Here is a 19,742-nt window from a genome sequence, read left to right as displayed (position 1 = left end):
TGTTGTACTCTGACGTCTTTGGGTAGGTAGAGGGAGTCTATAAGGTTATCTAGGAATCTTTTGGTTGTTCAAGAATTTATAGCACAGCTTTTGATGAGCCTCGGTTGGGGTCTGAGCAGATTATTTGTTGTGATTGCAAACATAATAAAATGGTGGTCCGATAGTCCAGGATTATGAGGAAAAACATTAAGATACACAATATTTATTCCATGTGACAAAACTAGGTCCAGAGTATGACTGTGGCAGTGAGTAGGTCCGGAGACATGTTGGACAAAACCCACTGAGTCGATGATGGCTCCGAAAGCCTTTTGGAGTGGGTCTGTGGACTTTTCCATGTCAACATTAAAGTTACCAAAAATTAGAATCTGCCATGACTACAAGGTCCGATAGGAATTCAGGGAACTCAATGAGGACCGCTATAAAAAGCTATAAAAAGTGATTTAGTAGGCTGCATTGATTTCATGACTAGAAGCTCAAAAGAAAAAAATGCAGTCATCATTTTTTTTGTAAATTAAAATTTGGTATTGTAAATGTTAGCAACACCTCCGCCTTTGCGGGATGCGCGGGGGATATAGTCACTAGTGTAACCAGAAGGAGAGGCCTCATTTAACAGAGTAAATTCATCAGGCTTAAGCCGTGTTTCAGTCAGGCAAATCACATCAAGATTATGATTAGTGATTAATTCATTGACTATAACTGCCTTGAAAGTGAGAGATCTAACATTAAAGTGGCTTGCGAAAGTAGTTCAAATTGATTTTTTTGGGGGGGGAGGTTGTATCATTTGATTTACACAACATGCCTACCACTTTGAAGATGCAAAATATTTTTTATTGTGAAACAAACAACACAAAACTTGAACGTGCATAACTATTCACCCCCCAAGTCAATACTTTGTAAAGCCACCTTTTGCAGTAATTACAGCTTGGGGAATGTCTCTAAGTGTTGCACATCTAGCCACTGGAATTTTTGCCCGTTCTTCAAGGCAAAACTGCTCCAGCTCCTTCAAGTTGGATGGGTTCCGCTGGTGTACAGCCATCTTTAAGTCATACCACAGATTCTCAATTGGATTGAGGTTTGACTAGGCCATTCCAAGACATTTAAATGTTTCCCCTTAACTTCTTGGTGACATGGGGGCAGTATTGAGTAGCTTGGATGAATAAGGTGTCCAGAGTAAACTGCCTGCTACTCTGTCCCAGATGCTAATATATGCATATTATTAGTAGTATTGTAGTATTGTAAAACTGTTTGAATGATGTCTGTGAGTATAACAGAACTCATATGGCAGGCGAAAGCCTGAGAAAAATCCAACCAGTAAGTGGGAAATCTGAGGTTTGTAGTTTTTACAACTCTTTGCCATTCCAATATACAGTATAAATTGGGTCATATTGCACTTCCCAAGGCTTTCACTAGATTTCAACAGTCTTTAGAACTTTGTTTGAGGCTTCTACTATGAAGGGGGGCTGAATGAGAGGGGATTGAGCCAGGTGTCTGGCAGAGTGCCACAGGCTCGTGACGCGCGGTCACGAGAGAGTTAGCTCTCGTTCCATTGCTTTTCTACAGACATAGAAATTCTCCTTTTGGAACATTATTGAAGATTTATGATAAAAACATCCTAAAGATTGATTCTATACTTAGTTTGATATGTTCCTACGACATGTGATATAACTTTTTGAACTTTTCGTCCGAAGTTAGACTGGACCTGCACGCGTGTTTGGATTAGTTTACCAAATGCCCAAACGCTGTAAAGCCTTTTTGAAATCAGACACTATGGCCGGATTAATGAGAATTTTATCTTTAAAATGGTGTAAAATACTTGTATGCTTGAGGAATTTTAATTATGAGATTTTTGTTGTTTTGAATTTGGCGCCCTGCACTTTTACTGGCTGTTGGCGAGGTGGGACGCTACCGTTCCACATATCCCAGAGAGGTTAAACCACTTAGCAATATGATTTAGCAGTATGCTTAGGGTCATTGTCCTGCTGGAAGGTGAACATCCGTCCCAGTCTCAAACCTCTGGAAGACTGAAACAGGTTTCCCTCAAGAATTTCCCTATATTTAGCCCCATCCATCATTCCTTAAATTCTGACCAGTTTCCCAGTCCCTGCCGATAAAAAAACATCTCCATAGCATGATGCTGCCTCCACCACCATGCTTCACTGTAATTGGTAATTACCAAGGTAATTGTTTGCACCAGATCTTCTTTAGGGGCTTCATAGCATAGGGGGTGAATACATATGCACGCACCACTTTTTTCCGTTCGCTTAAAAAACTTTTTTTTTTAACAAGTAATTTTTTTTCACTTCACCAATTTGGACTTTTTTGTGTATGTCCATTACATGTAATCCCCCCAAAATCAATTTAAATTACAGGTTGTAATGCAACAAAATAGGAAAAACACCAAGGGGGATAAATACTTTGTAAGGCACTGTAAGGAGCCCTATTTTGAGATGTGAGATATCATAATCTCTTTCAATGATGACAGGAATGGAGGTCTTTATTCCAGTGAGATTGTTAAGGCGAACACCGCCATGTTTAGTTTTGCCCAACCTAGATCGAGGCACAGACACGGTCTCAATGGAGATAGCTGAGCTGACTACACAGACTGTGCTATGCTAGTGGCAGACTCCACGAAACTGGCAAGCTGGCTGCTGCCGGGCCTGCACCCTATCTCATTGAGGAGCTAGAGGAGTTAGAGCCCTGTCTATGTTCATGGATAAGATCGACAGGGCTCTAACTCCTCTAGCTCCACAATGAGCATTCCAGGCTCACATCATACCTACAAACAAACACATTTACCACAACATACACCGGTTGTTGTATTGTGTCTGACATCTGATAGCCATCAGCAGCTGACTTCCCCTATTTGCCAGTCCTGACACAGAGATAACCCAACACATAAACACACACACACACACACACACACACACACACACACACACACATACACACACGAACAAACCAGAGGCATAAACACACATTTACATGAGAGGCGTACGTACGTACACGAGGTATATACACATTCATGCATGCAGACACTGTTGATGCATGCACACACATGATCAATCACTTTTATATTTGTGTATACAGAATCACACACTTGTGTCTAAACAAACACACACACACACACACACACACACACACACAAGGAGCATGCAAATAGTCACATCACACACGTACTCTCACCCACTTTTAAAAACATCAAGGGAAGGAGTGAAAGCGGCACGAGGCTTCTTCGGAGGAACGTTACCCACGGCAACAGGAAGCGGGTGGCAGTTTCAAAATGTCAGCCTGGCTGCGTTCCCACAATCACTCAGACTGGCTTCTAGTTTTTTTTTTGGGGGGGGGGGGGCAAGATTGTCATTGTTATTTCACAGTATGGTTTACTTATATACTCAACCACTTATTTTGAACACACTTCTTCTGTTACAGCACTGAAGGCACTATAGGGCGTGCGAAACTAAAGTTTTACAAGACAACATATGGGCTGCGTTTTAAATAAATGGCACCCTATTGCCTATATAGTGCACAACTTTTGACCAGTGCACTATATAGAAAATAGGGTTTTGGTGAAGAAGTGCACTATAAATGGAATAGGGTGCCATCTGGGACACAACCATTGTTTCTTCACTGATCTGGATATACTTTTATGAGAGGTTTCGTTATTATTAGACAGGTGTTGTGAGAGTAAAGTCGTTCCTGTATGGTGTTTGTGGTTTGTGTCTCTGTAACATGGCCTGTTGAGCTGCTGAACACATAAACAGGTTTAAATATAGACCGAGCTTGAGCAGACAGATTCAAATTTAGTTCCCCCTTCTCTTTATTTCTTTACTCTCTGTCACTTTATTTCTCTCTCTCTTTCTTTCTCTTTCTTTCTCTCTGTGGCTCTCTTTAGTGGAGAGGTTGAAATTGTCTCTCTCGCTCTCTTTTTGTCTCCATCTCCCCCCCCTCTTTCTGACCAAGTCGTTGGATGAGGTAACTGTTATTTCACTGTGTGTAGCTTTGATCTCACCACCACTTTTGATATTAAATAATGCACTATACACCAATCCAAATACACTGTCATGTATAAATACTGTTACCGAAGTCTAAGGTATTGACTGGTGAATACTTGTGTTGTAATAGTGTAAAAGAGATCTGCCTTGTAGTTGGGATAACCTACAGGTCATGTTAATAAATCAATTAATCAGTTTTGAATTTATAAAACCCTTTTTACATCAACAGTTCACAAAGAACAACCTTGTCCAGAACCACAAAGGTAAAAGGGTTCAATGACTGAGATGGCAAATATCCTGTTCATGTACAGTTGAAGTCGGAAGTTTACATACACTTTGGTTGGAGGCATTAAAACTTGTTTTTCAACCACTCCACAAATTTCTTCTTAACAAACTATAGATTTGGCAAGTCGGTTAGGACATCTACTTTGTGCATGACTCAAGTAATTTTTCCGACAATGGTTTACAGACAGATTATTTCACTTATAATTCACTGTATCCCAATTCCAGTGGGTCAGAAGTTTACAGTGCCTTGCGAAAGTATTCGGCCCCCTTGAACTTTGCGACCTTTTGCCACATTTCAGGCTTCAAACATAAAGATATAAAACTGTATTTTTTTGTGAAGAATCAACAACAAGTGGGACACAATCATGAAGTGGATCGACATTTATTGGATATTTCAAACTTTTTTAACAAATCAAAAACTGAAAAATTGGGCGTGCAAAATTATTCAGCCCCTTTACTTTCAGTGCAGCAAACTCTCTCCAGAAGTTCAGTGAGGATCTCTGAATGATCCAATGTTGACCTAAATGACTAATGATGATAAATACAATCCACCTGTGTGTAATCAAGTCTCCGTATAAATGCACCTGCACTGTGATAGTCTCAGAGGTCCGTTAAAAGCACAGAGAGCATCATGAAGAACAAGGAACACACCAGGCAGGTCCGAGATACTGTTGTGAAGAAGTTTAAAGCCGGATTTGGATACAAAAAGATTTCCCAAGCTTTAAACATCCCAAGGAGCACTGTGCAAGCGATAATATTGAAATGGAAGGAGTATCAGACCACTGCAAATCTACCAAAACCTGGCCGTCCCTCTAAACTTTCAGCTCATACAAGGAGAAGACTGATCAGAGATGCAGCCAAGAGGCCCATGATCACTCTGGATGAACTGCAGAGATCTACAGCTGAGGTGGGAGACTCTGTCCATAGGACAACAATCAGTCGTATATTGCACAAATCTGGCCTTTATGGAAGAGTGGCAAGAAGAAAGCCATTTCTTAAAGATATCCATAAAAAGTGGCGTTTAAAGTTTGCCACAAGCCACCTGGGAGACACACCAAACATGTGGAAGAAGGTGCTCTGGTCAGATGAAACCAAAATTGAACTTTTTGGCAACAATGCAAAACGTTATGTTTGGTGTAAAAGCAACACAGCTCATCACACTGAACACACCATCCCCACATCCCCTCAAACATGGTGGTGGCAGCATCATGGTTTGGGCCTGCTTTTCTTCAGCAGGGACAGGGAAGATGGTTAAAATTGATGGGAAGATGGATGGAGCCAAATACAGGACCATTCTGGAAGAAAACCTGATGGAGTCTGCAAAAGACCTGAGACTGGGACGGAGATTTGTCTTCCAACAAGACAATGATCCAAAACATAAAGCAAAATCTACAATGGAATGGTTCAAAAATAAACATATCCAGGTGTTAGAATGGCCAAGTCAAAGTCCAGACCTGAATCCAATCGAGAATCTGTGGAAAGAACTGAAAACTGCTGTTCACAAATGCTCTCCATCCAACCTCACTGAGCTCGAGCTGTTTTGCAAGGAGGAATGGGAAAAAATGTCAGTCTCTCGATGTGCAAAACTGATAGAGACATACCCCAAGCGACTTACAGCTGTAATCGCAGCAATAGGTGGCGCTACAAAGTATTAACTTAAGGGGGCTGAATAATTTTGCACACCCAATTTTTCAGTTTTTGATTTGTTAAAAAAGTTTGAAATATCCAATAAATGTCGTTCCACTTCATGATTGTGTCCCACTTGTTGTTGATTCTTCACAAAAAAATACTGTATTATATATTTATGTTTGAAGCCTGAAATGTGGCAAAAGGTCACAAAGTTCAAGGGGGCCGAATACTTTCGCAAGGCACTGTACATACACTAAGTTGTCTGTACCTTGAAACAGCTTGGAAAATTCCAGAAAATGATGTCATGACTTTAGAAGTTTCTGACTAATTGACATCATTTGAGTCAATTGGAGGTGTACCTGTGGATGTATTTCAAACTCAGTGCCTCTTTGCCTGACATCATGGGAAAATCAAAAGAAATTAGTCAAGACCTCAGAAATGTTTTTGTAGAACTCCACAAGTCTGGTTCACCCTTGGGAGCAATTTCCAAACACCTGAAGGTACCACGTTCATCTGTACAAACAATAGTACGCAAGTACAAACACCATGGGACCACGCAGATGTCATACCGCTCAGGAAGGAGATGTGTCTCCTAGAGATTAACATACTTTGTTGCAAAAAGTGCAAATAAATCCCAGAACAACAGCAGCGACCTTGTGAAGATGCTGGAGGAAAAAGATTACGGTTTGCAAGTGCACATGGGGACAAAGATCGTACTTTTTTGAGAAATGTCCTCTGGTCTGATGAAATAAAAATGTTACTGTTTGGCCATAATGACCATCGTTATGTTTGGAGGAAAAATGGGGAGGCTTGCAAGCCGAAGAACACCATCCCAACCATGAAGCACGGGGGTGGCAGCATCATGTTGTGGGGGTGCTTTGCTGCAGGAGGGACTAGTGCACTTCACAAAATAAATGGCATCATGAGGTTGGAAAATTACGTGGATATATTGAAGCAACATCTCAAGACATCAGTCAGGAAGTTAAAGCTTGGTCGCAAATGGGTCTTCCAAATGGACAATGACCCCAAGCATACTTCCAAAGTTCTGGCAAAATGGCTTAAGGACAACAACGTCAAGGTATTGGAGTGGCCATCATTAAGCCCTGACTTCAATCTATTTGAGGGCAGACCTGAAAATGCGTGTGCGAGCAAGGAGGCCTACAAACCTGACTCAGTTACAGGAATGGGCCAAAATGCACCCAACTTATTGTGGGAAGCTTGTGGATGGCTACCTGAAACATTTGACCCAACTTAAACAATTTAATGGCAATGCTACTAAAAACTAATTGAGTGTTTGTAAACTTCTGATCTACTAGGAATGTGAACAAAGAAATAAAAGCTGAAATAAGTCATTTTCTCTAATATTATCCTGACATTTCACATTCTTAAAATAAAGTGGTGATCCTAACTGACCTAAGACTGAACTTTTACTAGGATTTAAATTACAGGAATTTTGAAAAACTGATATTAAATGTATTTGGCTGAGGTGTATGTAAACTTCTGACTTCAATTGTATGTTAAATCAAATCAAATACAAGTTATTTATATATCCCTTCATACATCAGCTGATATCTCAAAGTGCTGTACAGAAACCCAGCCTAAAACCCCAAACAGCAAGCAATGCAGGTGTAGAAGCGCGGTGGCTAGGAAAAACTCCCTAGAAAGACCAAAACCTAGGAATGACCAGCTTGGTCAAATAATAATAATCACAGTAGTTGTTGAGGTGCAACAAGTCAGCACCTCAGGAGTAAATGTCAGTTGGCTTTTCTTAGCCGATCATTAAGAGTATCTCTACCGCTCCTGCTGTCTCTAGAGAGTTGAAAACAGCAGGTCTGGGACAGGTAGCACGTCCGGTGAACAGGTCAGGGTTCCATAGCCGCAGGTAGAACAGTTGAAGCTGGAGCAGCAGCACGGCCAGGTGGACTGCAAGGAGTCATCATGCCAGGTAGTCCTGAGGCATGGTCCTAGGGCTCAGGTCCTCCGAGAGAGAGAAAGAAAGAGAGAAGGAGAGAATTAGAGAACGCACACTTAGATAAACACAGGACACCAAATAGGACAGGAGAAGTACTCCAGATATAACAAACTGACCCTAGCCCCCCGACACATAAACTACTGCAGCATAAATACTGGAGGCTGAGACAGGAGGGGTCAGGAGACACTGTTGCCCCATCCGATGATACCCCTGGACAGGGCCAAACAGGCAGGATATACCCCACCCATTTTGCCAAAGCACAGCCCCCACACCACTAGAGGAATATCTTCAACCACCAATTTACCATCCTGAGACAAGGCCTAGTATAGCCCACAATGATCTCCACCACAGCACAACCCAAGGGGGGGTGCCAACCCAGACAGAAAGATCACGTCAGTAACTCAACCCACTCATGTGACGCACCCCTCCTAGGGACGGCATGGAAGAGCACCAGTAAGCCAGTGACTCAGCCCCTGTAATAGGTTTAGAGGCAGAGAATCCCAGTGGAGAGAGGGGAACCGGCCAGGCAGAGACAGCAAGGGCGGTTCGTTGCTCCAGAGCCTTTCCGTTCACCTTCACACTCCTGGGCCAGACTACACTCAATTTTATGACCCACTAAAGAGATGAGTCTTCAGTAAAGACTTAAAGGTTGAGACCGAGTCTGCGTCTCTCACATGGGTAGGCAGACCATTCCATAAAAATTGAGCTCTATAGGAGAAAGCCCTGCCTCTGTCTGTTTGCTTAGAAATTCTAGGGACAATTAGGCGGCCTGCGTCTTGTGACCGTAGCGCACATGTAGGTATGTACGGCAGGACCAAATTGGGAAAGTTGGAGTAATATGATCAAATTTTTTGGTTCTAGTCAAGATTCGAGCAGCCGTATTTAGAACTAACTGAAGTTTATTTAGTGCTTAATCTGGGTAGCCGGAAAGTAGAGAATTGCAGTAGTCTAACCTAGAAGTAACACAAGCATGGATACATTTTTTCTGCATCATTTTTGGACAGAAAGTTTCTGATTTTTGCAATGTTACGTAGATGGAAAAAAGCTGTCCTTGAAACAGTCTTACTATGTTTGTCAAAAATGAGATCAGGGTCCAGAGTAACGCCGAGGTCCTTCCCAGTTTTATTTGAGACGATTGTACAACCATCAAGATTAATTGTCAGATTCAACAGAAGATCTCTTTGTTTCTTGGGACCTAGATCAAGTATCTCTGTTTTGTCCGAGTTTAAAAGTAGAACGTTTGCAGCCATCCACTTCCTTATGTCTGAAACACAGGCTTCTAGCGAGGGCAATTTTGGGGCTTCACCATGTTTCATTGAAATGTATAGCTGTGTCATCCGCATAGCAGTGAAAGTTAACATTACGTTTTCGAATGACATGCCCAAGAGGTAAAATATATAGTGAAAACAATAGTGGTCCTAAAATGGAACCTTGAGGAACACTGACATTTACAGTTGATTTGTCAGAGGACAAACCATTCACATAGACAAACTGATAGCTTTCTGACAGATAAGATCTAAACCAGGCCAGAACTTGTCCTTGTAGACCAATTTGGGTTTCCAATCTCTCCAAAAGAATGTGGTGATCGATGGTATCAAAAGCAGCACTAAGGTCTAGGACCACGAGGATAGATGCAGAGTCTCGGTCTGACGCCATTAAAAGGTCATTTACCACCTTCACAAGTGCAGTCTCAGTGCTATGATGGTATTTATAAATCCTGTTAGACTTTCATCTAAAAGAGTGGTGGATGTAATTTTGTTATTTAATCTGGATTAATTCAACTGTTTTTAATTTGTTTAGTCTAATCAACATGACTTTTCAAGCTATTTGTCTCATCAAAGAGCATTGGGATGAAGGCTGATTTATCAACCTTTGGATTGTATGTTTCTGCCATTGGATCTTTGTTCTCTGTTTTTGCTCTTCCAGGAAGATTCTTCCAACATCACTATCCTGGGGCTACTGCTGGAGTGCAGTTTACCCAAGAGCATATACAGCCAGCCGCAGGTACTGGGCATCTCATCACTTTTTTAAACCGCCCCCTTTTCACTATAATTTGTAAATTGTAAATTGTTTATCATTTTTAACAGACCAAAATATACTTTACATTAGTTAAAAAAATGTACACGAGATAAAAATATAAACAATGCCAAACTAAACAGATATGCATGTGTATGACCACTTTATATTTTCGAGACAACCTATTTGCGTTTTAAAGGGCAAAACATTTAAATGACAAAGTCCTTATTTCATGCTAACTGTAAGAATAACTTTTCATAGCACTTATGGCCATTTACTATTTATTTAATTCTTTTTTTCAACTATTGTCAACATGAGTGCTGAATACTCTTTAACTGTACTCACTATCGTGTTGGCTTCACGGTAATCACAAGGGTTATTCTCCTGTAGTCAGTTATAAAACCTATGTTACGTGAATTGTGGCTGTAAATTTTACTGCAGAATCATTGCTCGTGATGAAATTGTTTGAAAGGTTGTGTACGGGACGTCTATTGAGTGAGCTGCAGTGTTGTGATATCTGACTGCAGTCTGGTTCCTCAAGAAGCCCCAAGGACAGTGAGACCACTTTCTAGGCGCATAATTGCTTTCTCACGAGACCGTTAATTGGCCAGGAGCTTCCCTAAACACAGGTGGCGCAATCACCACCATGGTGCAAGCCCCACCCACCACTCTATCTCCCAAACCTAACCCAACTTTGTTTTGTTTGTTTGTTCATAATGACTTGTGAATACTACTAGTATGGTATAGCCTGATCCCAGATCTGTTTGTGAAGTTTAGCCAACTTCTATGGTCAGGGGGGATAAGTACTAATATGGCTTCTTCAGGAAGTGACCGGTAGTCTGTGTGTATCTGTTGTATCCACAGGGGCTTGGTGTTTGTTATTTTAGGCCGAGGCCCTGTGGGGTCTATCCAGGGATAGCGAGCTGTCTTGTTTCTTAAGTCCAGGCCTGAGTCACTCCTCCTAAGATGACAAGGCCTGGTTTGCGCTGAGCTTTGCACACCTCAGATGCTGATCTTGTCAGCTTAAGGCAGGGTCTGTGGGTTAGGTACAGTACAGAGGGACTGGAGAGAAGCAGGTTGATGCCCATAGTTTTACCTCTAGCTGGCTATGTGTGTGTGTGTGTGTGTGTGTACAAGCATGCACCCACACTCTTAGTATTCTCCCACTCTTCATCACTTCCTCTTTTCCTTTTCTTACACAATTTGACTCATTTGTCTCTCACCCTGTCCCCCTTTCTTGCCCCCCCATCTCTCTCCACATTCCACTGATCGCTCCTTCTACATGCCTCTTCATACTCTCTTTGCTCTATTCAACCAACCCCCTCCCCCTTTCTCCCTCCTTGCTCCCTCTGCATAACTGGTATGCCTTTCCTGCCGTATCCCCAGGGGTCGTGCTTCCAGAGCGTTGAGGACAACGCGGCCAGGGTGGAGCAGGGACTCAACCTCCAGATCAGGCTGTCGGAGCACACAGAACGTCCTGCTGACCTGGACAAGCTCAAGCCCTACGTCATCGAGCACATCCTGGTCCTGTTGGTTGCCCCAGCGACGGGCTGCTGCTCCGCCAACGGTGGGTGTCGGGGGCTAGGGGACTAGTTTTTGGGGGTGGAGGTGGGGTAAGGCATGAGAGCTATAGGAATAACTTCAAATATGTTCGGATGTTGGTAGGTTTCAATAGAGAATGTTGGTGTCCTGCTGGTTTAGGGACCTCTGCACCCCGCCTAAAGAAAAATCGGAGAGAAACACTGATTAGGATTTGGGAGCCTTACCACTTACCATTGAGCATATTTTTTGTATTGTATTGAACCTTTATTTAACTAGGCAAGTCAGTTAAAAACAAATGTGTATTTATAATGATGGCCTACACTGGCCAAACCTGGACGTCGCTGGGCCAATTGTGAGCCGCCCTATGGGACTCCCAATCACGGCCGGTTGGGATACAGCCTGGATTCGAACCATAGTGTCTATAGTGACGCCTCAAGCACTGAGATGCAGTGACACCTAGTCAGCTGTACAACTTAATGCATTCAACTGAAATGTGTTTTCCGCATTTAACCCAACCCCTCTGAATCAGAGAGGTGCGTGCGGGGGGCTGCCATAATCGATATCCACGTTTTTTGCGCCCAGGGAACAGTGGGTTAACTGCCTTGCTCAGGTGCAAACCGACTGATTTTTACCATGTCAGCTTGGGGATTCAATCCAGCAACCTTTCGGTTACTGGCCCAACACTCTAACCACTAGGTTACCTGCGCTACTCAGGAGCCAAGCTAGTTGTAGAATCAAACATGTCCTTCCCCAAATTCTCATCTTAACCATTAAAGGGGAAACCGCAAAACTGATCTTAGATCAGCCCATAGGTGCGAGTTCGTCCTGTATCACCATCATACCCCATATTACATACACAGGGCCATTAGCGCTCCTTAATCAGGACTAGACTATATTGTGTAGAATAGACATCTCCCTGCTCGAAGATCACAATCACACCAGGCATGTAGCCTATAGATTGATGGTTAGATTAACATTGGTTTTGTCCCAAATGGCACCCAATTCCCTACATAGTCCACTACTTTTTACTAGGACCCATAGGGCTCTGGTCAAAAGTAGTGCACTATATAGGGAATTGGGTGCCATTTGGGACGCAGATTTGTTTACAGTTTGGACATTAGATGTTCTTTCCTTGTTCTTCTGTCCACTGACTCTACATCAAAAACAACTAAGGGATGATTTCCTGGCTTTCTCCATTTACATTGTAATAGTAGACTTACACTAGGGTCTGTTTCCCGGACCTAGATTAAGTTGCACTATGGCTGTAAAGTCAACCTTTTCATGTGTGAAAGAAAACATGCATTATTTGACATTAGATAGAACATTTTATTTCTGTGAAACAGTGCTAAAACAGTGAACTTAGTGACCCCTAGTGAACGTGTTGGTCATGAAGCGTGAACCGTAGCACAGGCACTGTTCATCCACAGTCTCACTTGCAGAGAAACCTGAGGTTGAAAGGAATTGCCAGAGCCAAGGAAATCAGCCCCGAAGTGTCAACTCAGCACTTTCATCCACCAAACTGCTGCAATGCTGCTGTAGGCTAGAGCACTCCGTTTTTATGATCGCAGCATATTGTAAATGTAATCACCTCCTTTCACTTAATGCTACTGTGCAGGTCATACCAAAGTAGCACCGCTTTTACCTAGTGAGTAACATTAGATCTAATTTTACGTTAATTGTCACAGTCATCTGACCTTATATGAGGAGTTATATCAGTCAATTTTTGTCTTCTGTTCAACTGATGGGATTGGCATGCATGAATGGGATAGATGGGGCATTTACCTTCTACCTTGAAATGGGCATCATAGAGCATCAGCATTACGTTCTTAGATTATGTGCATGGAATATAGTCACAGTACCTAAAAGGATGAGCTCTCAATCATGTCAAGTAGCCCTGAAGATTGCTTGGTTATTGACTGTCTGTCAAGGTGGATGTATCCATTTTATGTGCATAGTGACACCTACTGGCGGCAGAGAGAAGTGCAATTTTCAGTGTTTTGTTGGGCAGCAATACAGTATTTATTCGATCCTGTCATTTATGTTGATAACATGTCATTAACCTATTATGTTTTAATTGTATCCTACAGGGGAGTTAAACATTGGAATTTGTATGTTGAATTCAGGAGGAAAGAAACTTTATGTGAAGGTAAGTTTCTGTGCAAACTCATGCATAGTACTCAAATGGAGTCTATTTAATATGTCTTCAGTATTACCCATGCAGGAGTTTATATTGTATCTAACAGCAGTGTTGTTCTTTTTTTCTTAGGAAATGCAGTTGTTATCCAAAGTGGACAGCGCTCTGGAGTTCAGCCCAGTCCTGCTGAGAACATCAGCGACAAACTTCACACAAGTGGCTACTCTAGCCTGCAGAGGTACATTTAAATGGCAAAGTAGAGGAATACTGGGTCTGTTTGCCATTTGTGGTAATAATGTTGATGTCTTAAAAGTAAAGGAACTTGCGAACTGCTCTTAATATGTCATCATCAAATTATTCCCAAGCATCTGCAACAACCAAACTCAGCTGTGTGAGATATTTTGCTAATGAGTTGATAGCATGTGTGTATATGTATATTTACGCAATAAGGCCAAAGGAGTTGTAGTACAGTGCCTTCAGAAAGTATTCATACCCCTTGACTTATTCTAAATTGTGTTTTTACAGCCTGAATTCAAAATGGATTACTTATTTTTCCCCCCACCCATCTATGCACAATACATCATAATGAAAAAGTGAAAACATGTTTCTAGACAATTTTGCAAAGTTGTTGAAAATGAAATACAGAAATCTAATTTACATAAGTATGCACACCCTAGTCAATACTTTGTAGAAACACCTTTCACAGTGATTACAGCGGTGAGTCTTTCTGGGTAAGTCTCTAAGAGTTTTCCACACCTGCCCATTATTATTTTCAAAATTCTAGACCATTTTCAGATCTTGCCATAGATTTTCAAGTAGATTTAAGTCAAAACTGTAACTCAGACACTAAGGAACATTCACTGTCTTCTCCATTGTAGATTTTGCCTTGTGTTTTAGGTTATTATCCTGCTGAAAAGTGAATTAATCTCCCTTGGTTTGGTGGAAAGCAGACTGAACCAGGTTCTCCTCTAGGGTTTTGCCTGTGCTTAGCTCCCATTCCATTTATTTTTTTTATCCTGAAAAACTGTCCAGTCTTTAGCGATTACAAGCATACCCATAACATGATGCAGCCAACACTATGCTTGAAAATCTGGAGTGTGATACACAGTACTACTATATTGGATTTGCCCCAAACATAATACTTTGTATTCAGGACAAAAAAATGATTGCTTTGCCATATTTTTTTGCAGTATTAAATTAGTGCCTTGTTGCATGTTTGGATATTTGTATTCTTTACAGGCTTCCTTCTTTTCACTTTGTCAATTAGGTTAGTATTGTGGAGTAACTGCAATGTTTATCCATCCTTAGTTTTATCCTATTACAATCATTAAACTCTCTTTTAAAGTCACCATAGAGTACGAGTCATAATACCCATAAATACCCATAATACCCCATTTATGAATCATAATACCCATAAAACCTAGTGGTCAAACAAGGAAATGGTTCCAATCTTTTTTCCACCAAACAGTTTTCCCATAGGGGATTTTAGAAACACTTAAAATAAGGGCTGAGTTTCATGTAGGCCTACCCTAAGAGAGATTTACATGGTTATGAAAACATCTCACCAGGGTAGGCCTACATGAAACACAGTCCTTATTTTAAGTGTTTCTAAAATCCCCTATGGGAAATATGAATGGCGGAAGAAACGATTGGAACCATTTCCCTAATTGACCGCTAGGTTTTATTGGTGTTATGACACCTCCACTGTGCCTGAGTGGTTTCCTTTCTCTCCTGCAACTGAGTTAGGAAGGACGCCTGTATCTTTGTAGTGACTGGGTGTATTGATACACCATCCAAAGTGTAATGAATAATTTAGCCATGGTCAAAGGGATATTCAATGTCTGCTTAAAAATATATATATGTTTTACCCCTTTACCAATAGGTTATCTTCTTTGAGAGACATTGGAAAACATCCCTTGTTTTTGTGGTTGAATCTGTGTTTGAAATGTACTGCTCGACTGAGGGATCATTGTAGGTGTATTTTTACAGAGATGAGGTAGTCATTCAAAAATCATGTTAAACTATTATTGCACACAGATTGAGTCCATGCAACTTATTATGTGACTTGTTAAGCAAATATTTACTCCTACTACTTGATTTGGGCGTGCCATAACAAAGGTATTGAATACTTATTGAGTCAAGACAATAATGTTTTATTAATGTGTAAAAATGGCAAAAAACATAATTCCACTTAGACGTTATGGGGTATTGTGTGTTGGTCAGTGTCAACAAATCTCCATTTAATCCATTTTAAATTGTGGCTGTAATACAACAAAATGTGGAAAAGGGTGAGGGGTGTGAATACTTTCTGAAGACACTGTCCTGTATATGGCCAAAATGCCACGGCTATACGGGCTGTTCTTATGTACGACGCAACGTGGAGTGCCTGGACACAGCCCTTAGCCGTGGTATATTGGCCATGTACCACAAACCCAGAGGTGCCTTACTGCTATTATAAACTGGTTACTAACATAATTAGAACAGTAAACAAGTTATTTTGCATCACAGAGGCAATCAGTATCCAAGACCAAAACTCTGTGTGTGTGTGTGTGTGTGTGTGTGTGTGTGTGTGTGTGTGTGTGTGTGTGTGTGTGTGTGTGTGTGTGTGTGTGTGTGTCTCTACAGTGCCTTCAGAAAGTATTCATACCCCTTGACTTATTCCACATTTTGTTGTTACAGCCTAAATTCAAAATGGATTAAATAGATTTTTCCCTTACCCATCTACACCAAATTCCCCATAATGAGAAAGTGAAAACAGGTTTTTAGAAATGTACAAAAAAAAGAATACTGAAAAATCTAATTTACATAAATGTTCACACAAATGTGCTATGCCGCTCCAAATTGAGCTCAGGTGCATCCAATTTTATTTTATCATCCTTGAGATGTCACTTCAACATGATTGGAGCACCTGTGGCCAATTCAATTGTTTGGAAATGATTTAGAAATAAACGCTCCTGTCCTAATAAGATCTCACAGTTGACAGTAGTTTTGTATACCATATAGCTGGGTATTTGGAAATGGCCACAGAATGATTTTTCAATACCGTTAAATAGTTCTTTCAAGTTTTTTTATTCATTTGAATATTTGTAGCTACTTTTTATGTAAATACCTGCAGTCAACTTGTGCAATATGTTAGGAGATCGCATTTTCCATTTCACCTGTCACAAGATCTTTTATTATGAAGCTTACCAATAGTCCTCAGTCACTCACTGTTGTGCAGCACGCGCTAGGTCATCTAGTTACAGTATGGAATTCACAACTACATTTTTGCAAGCTAGATATCATGTATAAAATGTTCGCTATGCACTCATTAGCATTTAGTTAGCATTCTCTATGGGATTTTACATGTACAGTGCATTGCGAAAGTATTCGGCCCCCTTGAACTTTGCGACCTTTTGCCACATTTCAGGCTTCAAACATAAAGATATAAAACTGTATTTTTTTGTGAAGAATCAACAACAAGTGGGACACAATCATGAAGTGGAATGACATTTATTGGATATTTCAAATTATATCTTTATGTTTGAAGCCTGAAATGTGGCAAAAGGTCGCAAAGTTCAAGGGGGCCGAATACTTTCGCAATGCACTGTACTTGTTAGCATTGCTAACCTTTGGGTTTACAAATAGCCACCTTGTGTTCAGTGCCGGTATTACTGAATATCCAGGTATGGCACAAGGTTGGCATGACAATCTGGATATCACCCAAACCTAGTTGACAGTGCATGCCAGAGCAGAAACTATACAATGAAGTCCAAGGAACCGTCCGTAGATCTCTGAGAGAATTGCGATTAGGCGTATATCTGGAGAAGGACATAAAATAATTTCTAGAGTGTGGCCTCCATCATTGGGAAACTGAAAAAATATGGAACTACCCAGACTCTGTCTACAGCTGGCCGTGTGAGCAACCGGGCAAGAAGGACCTTGGTGACCAAGAACTGAATGAACTACAGAGTTCCTTGGCTGAGATGGGAGAATATGCCAGAAGGACAACAGTCTTTACAGCACTTCACTAATCTAGGCTTTCTGGAAGAGTTGCCAGACGGAAGCCACTCCTGAGAAAATGGCACATGACAGCATGCCTGGAGTTTGCAAAAAGTCACGTGAAATACTGAAAAGAAGGCAAAAGATTCTGTGGCCTGATGACAAAAAGGGAACTGTTAAGGCCTGGATGCAAAGCGCTATGTCTGGATAAAACCAGGCACAGCTCATCACTCGTCTAACACCATCACTACCGTGAATCATGGTGGTGGCAGCATCATGCTAAGGGGATGCTTATCAGCGGCAGGGAATGGGAGACTGATAAGAATAGGGGGAACAATGAATGGAGCCAAATACAGGCAAATCCTGAATGAGAACCTGCTTCATAGTGCAAATGACCTTGGACTGGGGGCGAAGATCTATGTTCCAACAGGACAATGACCCCAAGCATACAGCCAAAGCAATGCTGGAATGGCTTCAGAACAAGAATGTGAAAGTCCTTCAGTGACCCAGCCAAAGCCCAGATTTGAATCACATTGCATATCTGTGGAAAGCCTTGAAGATTGCTGTTCACCTCCATTCCCAATCTTCAGAAAATCTGCATGGAAGAATGGGAGAAAATCCCAGAATCCAATATGTAAAGCTGATACAGACATACCCAAGACAACTCAAAACTGTAATTAAATAAAATTGTATTATTCTCATGCGCCGAATACAACAGGTGTAGTAGACCTTACAGTGAAATAAGAAATAAAAGTAACAAGTAATTAAAGAGCAGCAGTAAAATAACAATAGCAAGTAGGTACCGGTACAGAGTCAATGTGCGGGGGCACCGGTTAGTTGAGGTAATATGTACATGTAGGTAGAGTTATTAAAGTAACTATGCATAGATGATAACAACAGAGAGTAGCAAAGGTGTAAAGGGGGGGGGGGATGCAAATAGTCTGGGTAGCCATTTGATTAGGTGTTCAGGAGTCTTATAGCTTGGGGGTAGAAGCTGTTTTGAAGCCTCTTGGACCTAGACTTGGTGCTCCGGTACCACTTGTCGAGCGGTAGCAGAGAGAACAATCTATGACTAGGGTGGCTGGAGTCTTTGACCATTTTTAGGGCCTTCCTCTGACACCGCCTGGTATAAAGGTCCTGGGTGGCAGGAAGCTTGGCCACAGTGATGTACTGGGCTGTTCGCACTACCCTCTGTAGTGCCTTGCGGTCAGAGGCGGAGGAGTTGCCATACCAGGCAGTGATGCAACCAGTCAGGATGTTCTCGATGGTGCAGCTGATCTTGGTCCTCTATTGACGCTTTGCCTGAATGATGGTTCATCAGAGGGCATAGCGGGATTTCTTATAAGCTTCCAGGTTAGAATCCTGCTCCTTGAAAGCGCAAGCTCTAGTATTTAGCTCAGTGCGGATGTTGCCTGTAATCCATGGCTTCCGTTTGGGGTATGTACATATAATCACTGTGGGGACGACGTCATTGATGCACTTATTGATGAGGCCAATGACTGATGTGGGGTACTCCTCAATGCCATGAGAAGAATCCCATAACATGTTCCAGTCTGTGCTAGCAAACAAGTCCTGTAGCTTAGCATCTGCTTCATCTGACCACTTTTTTTTATTGATCTTGTCACTGGTCAGATTTGCCATGGAGGGTGAGGGAGAGCTTTGTATGCGTCTCTGTGTGTGGAGTAAAGGTAGTCCAGAGTATTTTTCCTTCTGGTTGCACATTTAACAAGCTGATAGAAATTTGGTAAAATGGATCTAAGTTTCCCTGCGTTAAAGTTTCCCGACTACTAAGAGCGCTGCCTCTGGGTGAGCTTTTTCTTGTTTGCTTATGGCGGAATACGGAATACAGCATTCAATGCTGTTTTAGTGCCAGCCTCAGTCTGTGGTGGTATGTAAACAGCTACAAAAAATACAGATGAAAACTATGTAGGTAGATAGTGTGGTCTACAGCTTATCATGAGATACTCTACCTCAGGTGAGCAATAGGTCGAGAATTCCTTAGATATCGTGCACCAGCTGTTATTTACAAAAATACACAGTCCACCACCCCTTGTCTTACCAGATGCCGCTGTTCTATCCTGCCGGTACAGCGTATAACCAGTATGTTGATAGTGTTGTCGTTCAGCCACGACTCCGTGAAATGTAAGATTATACAGTTTTGAATGTCCTGTTGGTAATTTAATCTTCTGCA

General features: G+C 41.6%; 1 protein-coding gene across 7 annotated transcripts in view; it reads left to right on the top strand.

The window, feature by feature from the left end:
• LOC110497508 (transmembrane protein 131-like) overlaps positions 1-19,742 on the top strand; it is a 112,689-nt gene that overhangs the window by 59,125 nt on the left and 33,822 nt on the right. For all 7 annotated transcript variants that reach the window (XM_036954447.1, XM_036954446.1, XM_036954445.1 and 4 more), the window contains 4 exons: positions 9,805-9,882; positions 11,281-11,461; positions 13,524-13,582; positions 13,703-13,808. In XM_036954447.1, the coding sequence (XP_036810342.1) occupies positions 9,805-9,882; positions 11,281-11,461; positions 13,524-13,582; positions 13,703-13,808 (424 nt within the window). The remainder of the gene's footprint in view (positions 1-9,804; positions 9,883-11,280; positions 11,462-13,523; positions 13,583-13,702; positions 13,809-19,742) is intronic.

This window comes from Oncorhynchus mykiss, chromosome 19 (assembly GCF_013265735.2).
Source record: "Oncorhynchus mykiss isolate Arlee chromosome 19, USDA_OmykA_1.1, whole genome shotgun sequence".
Lineage (NCBI taxonomy): Eukaryota > Metazoa > Chordata > Actinopteri > Salmoniformes > Salmonidae > Oncorhynchus > Oncorhynchus mykiss.
Note: the sequence above shows the minus strand (reverse complement) of the source record. Positions and strands in the feature narration are given on the sequence as shown.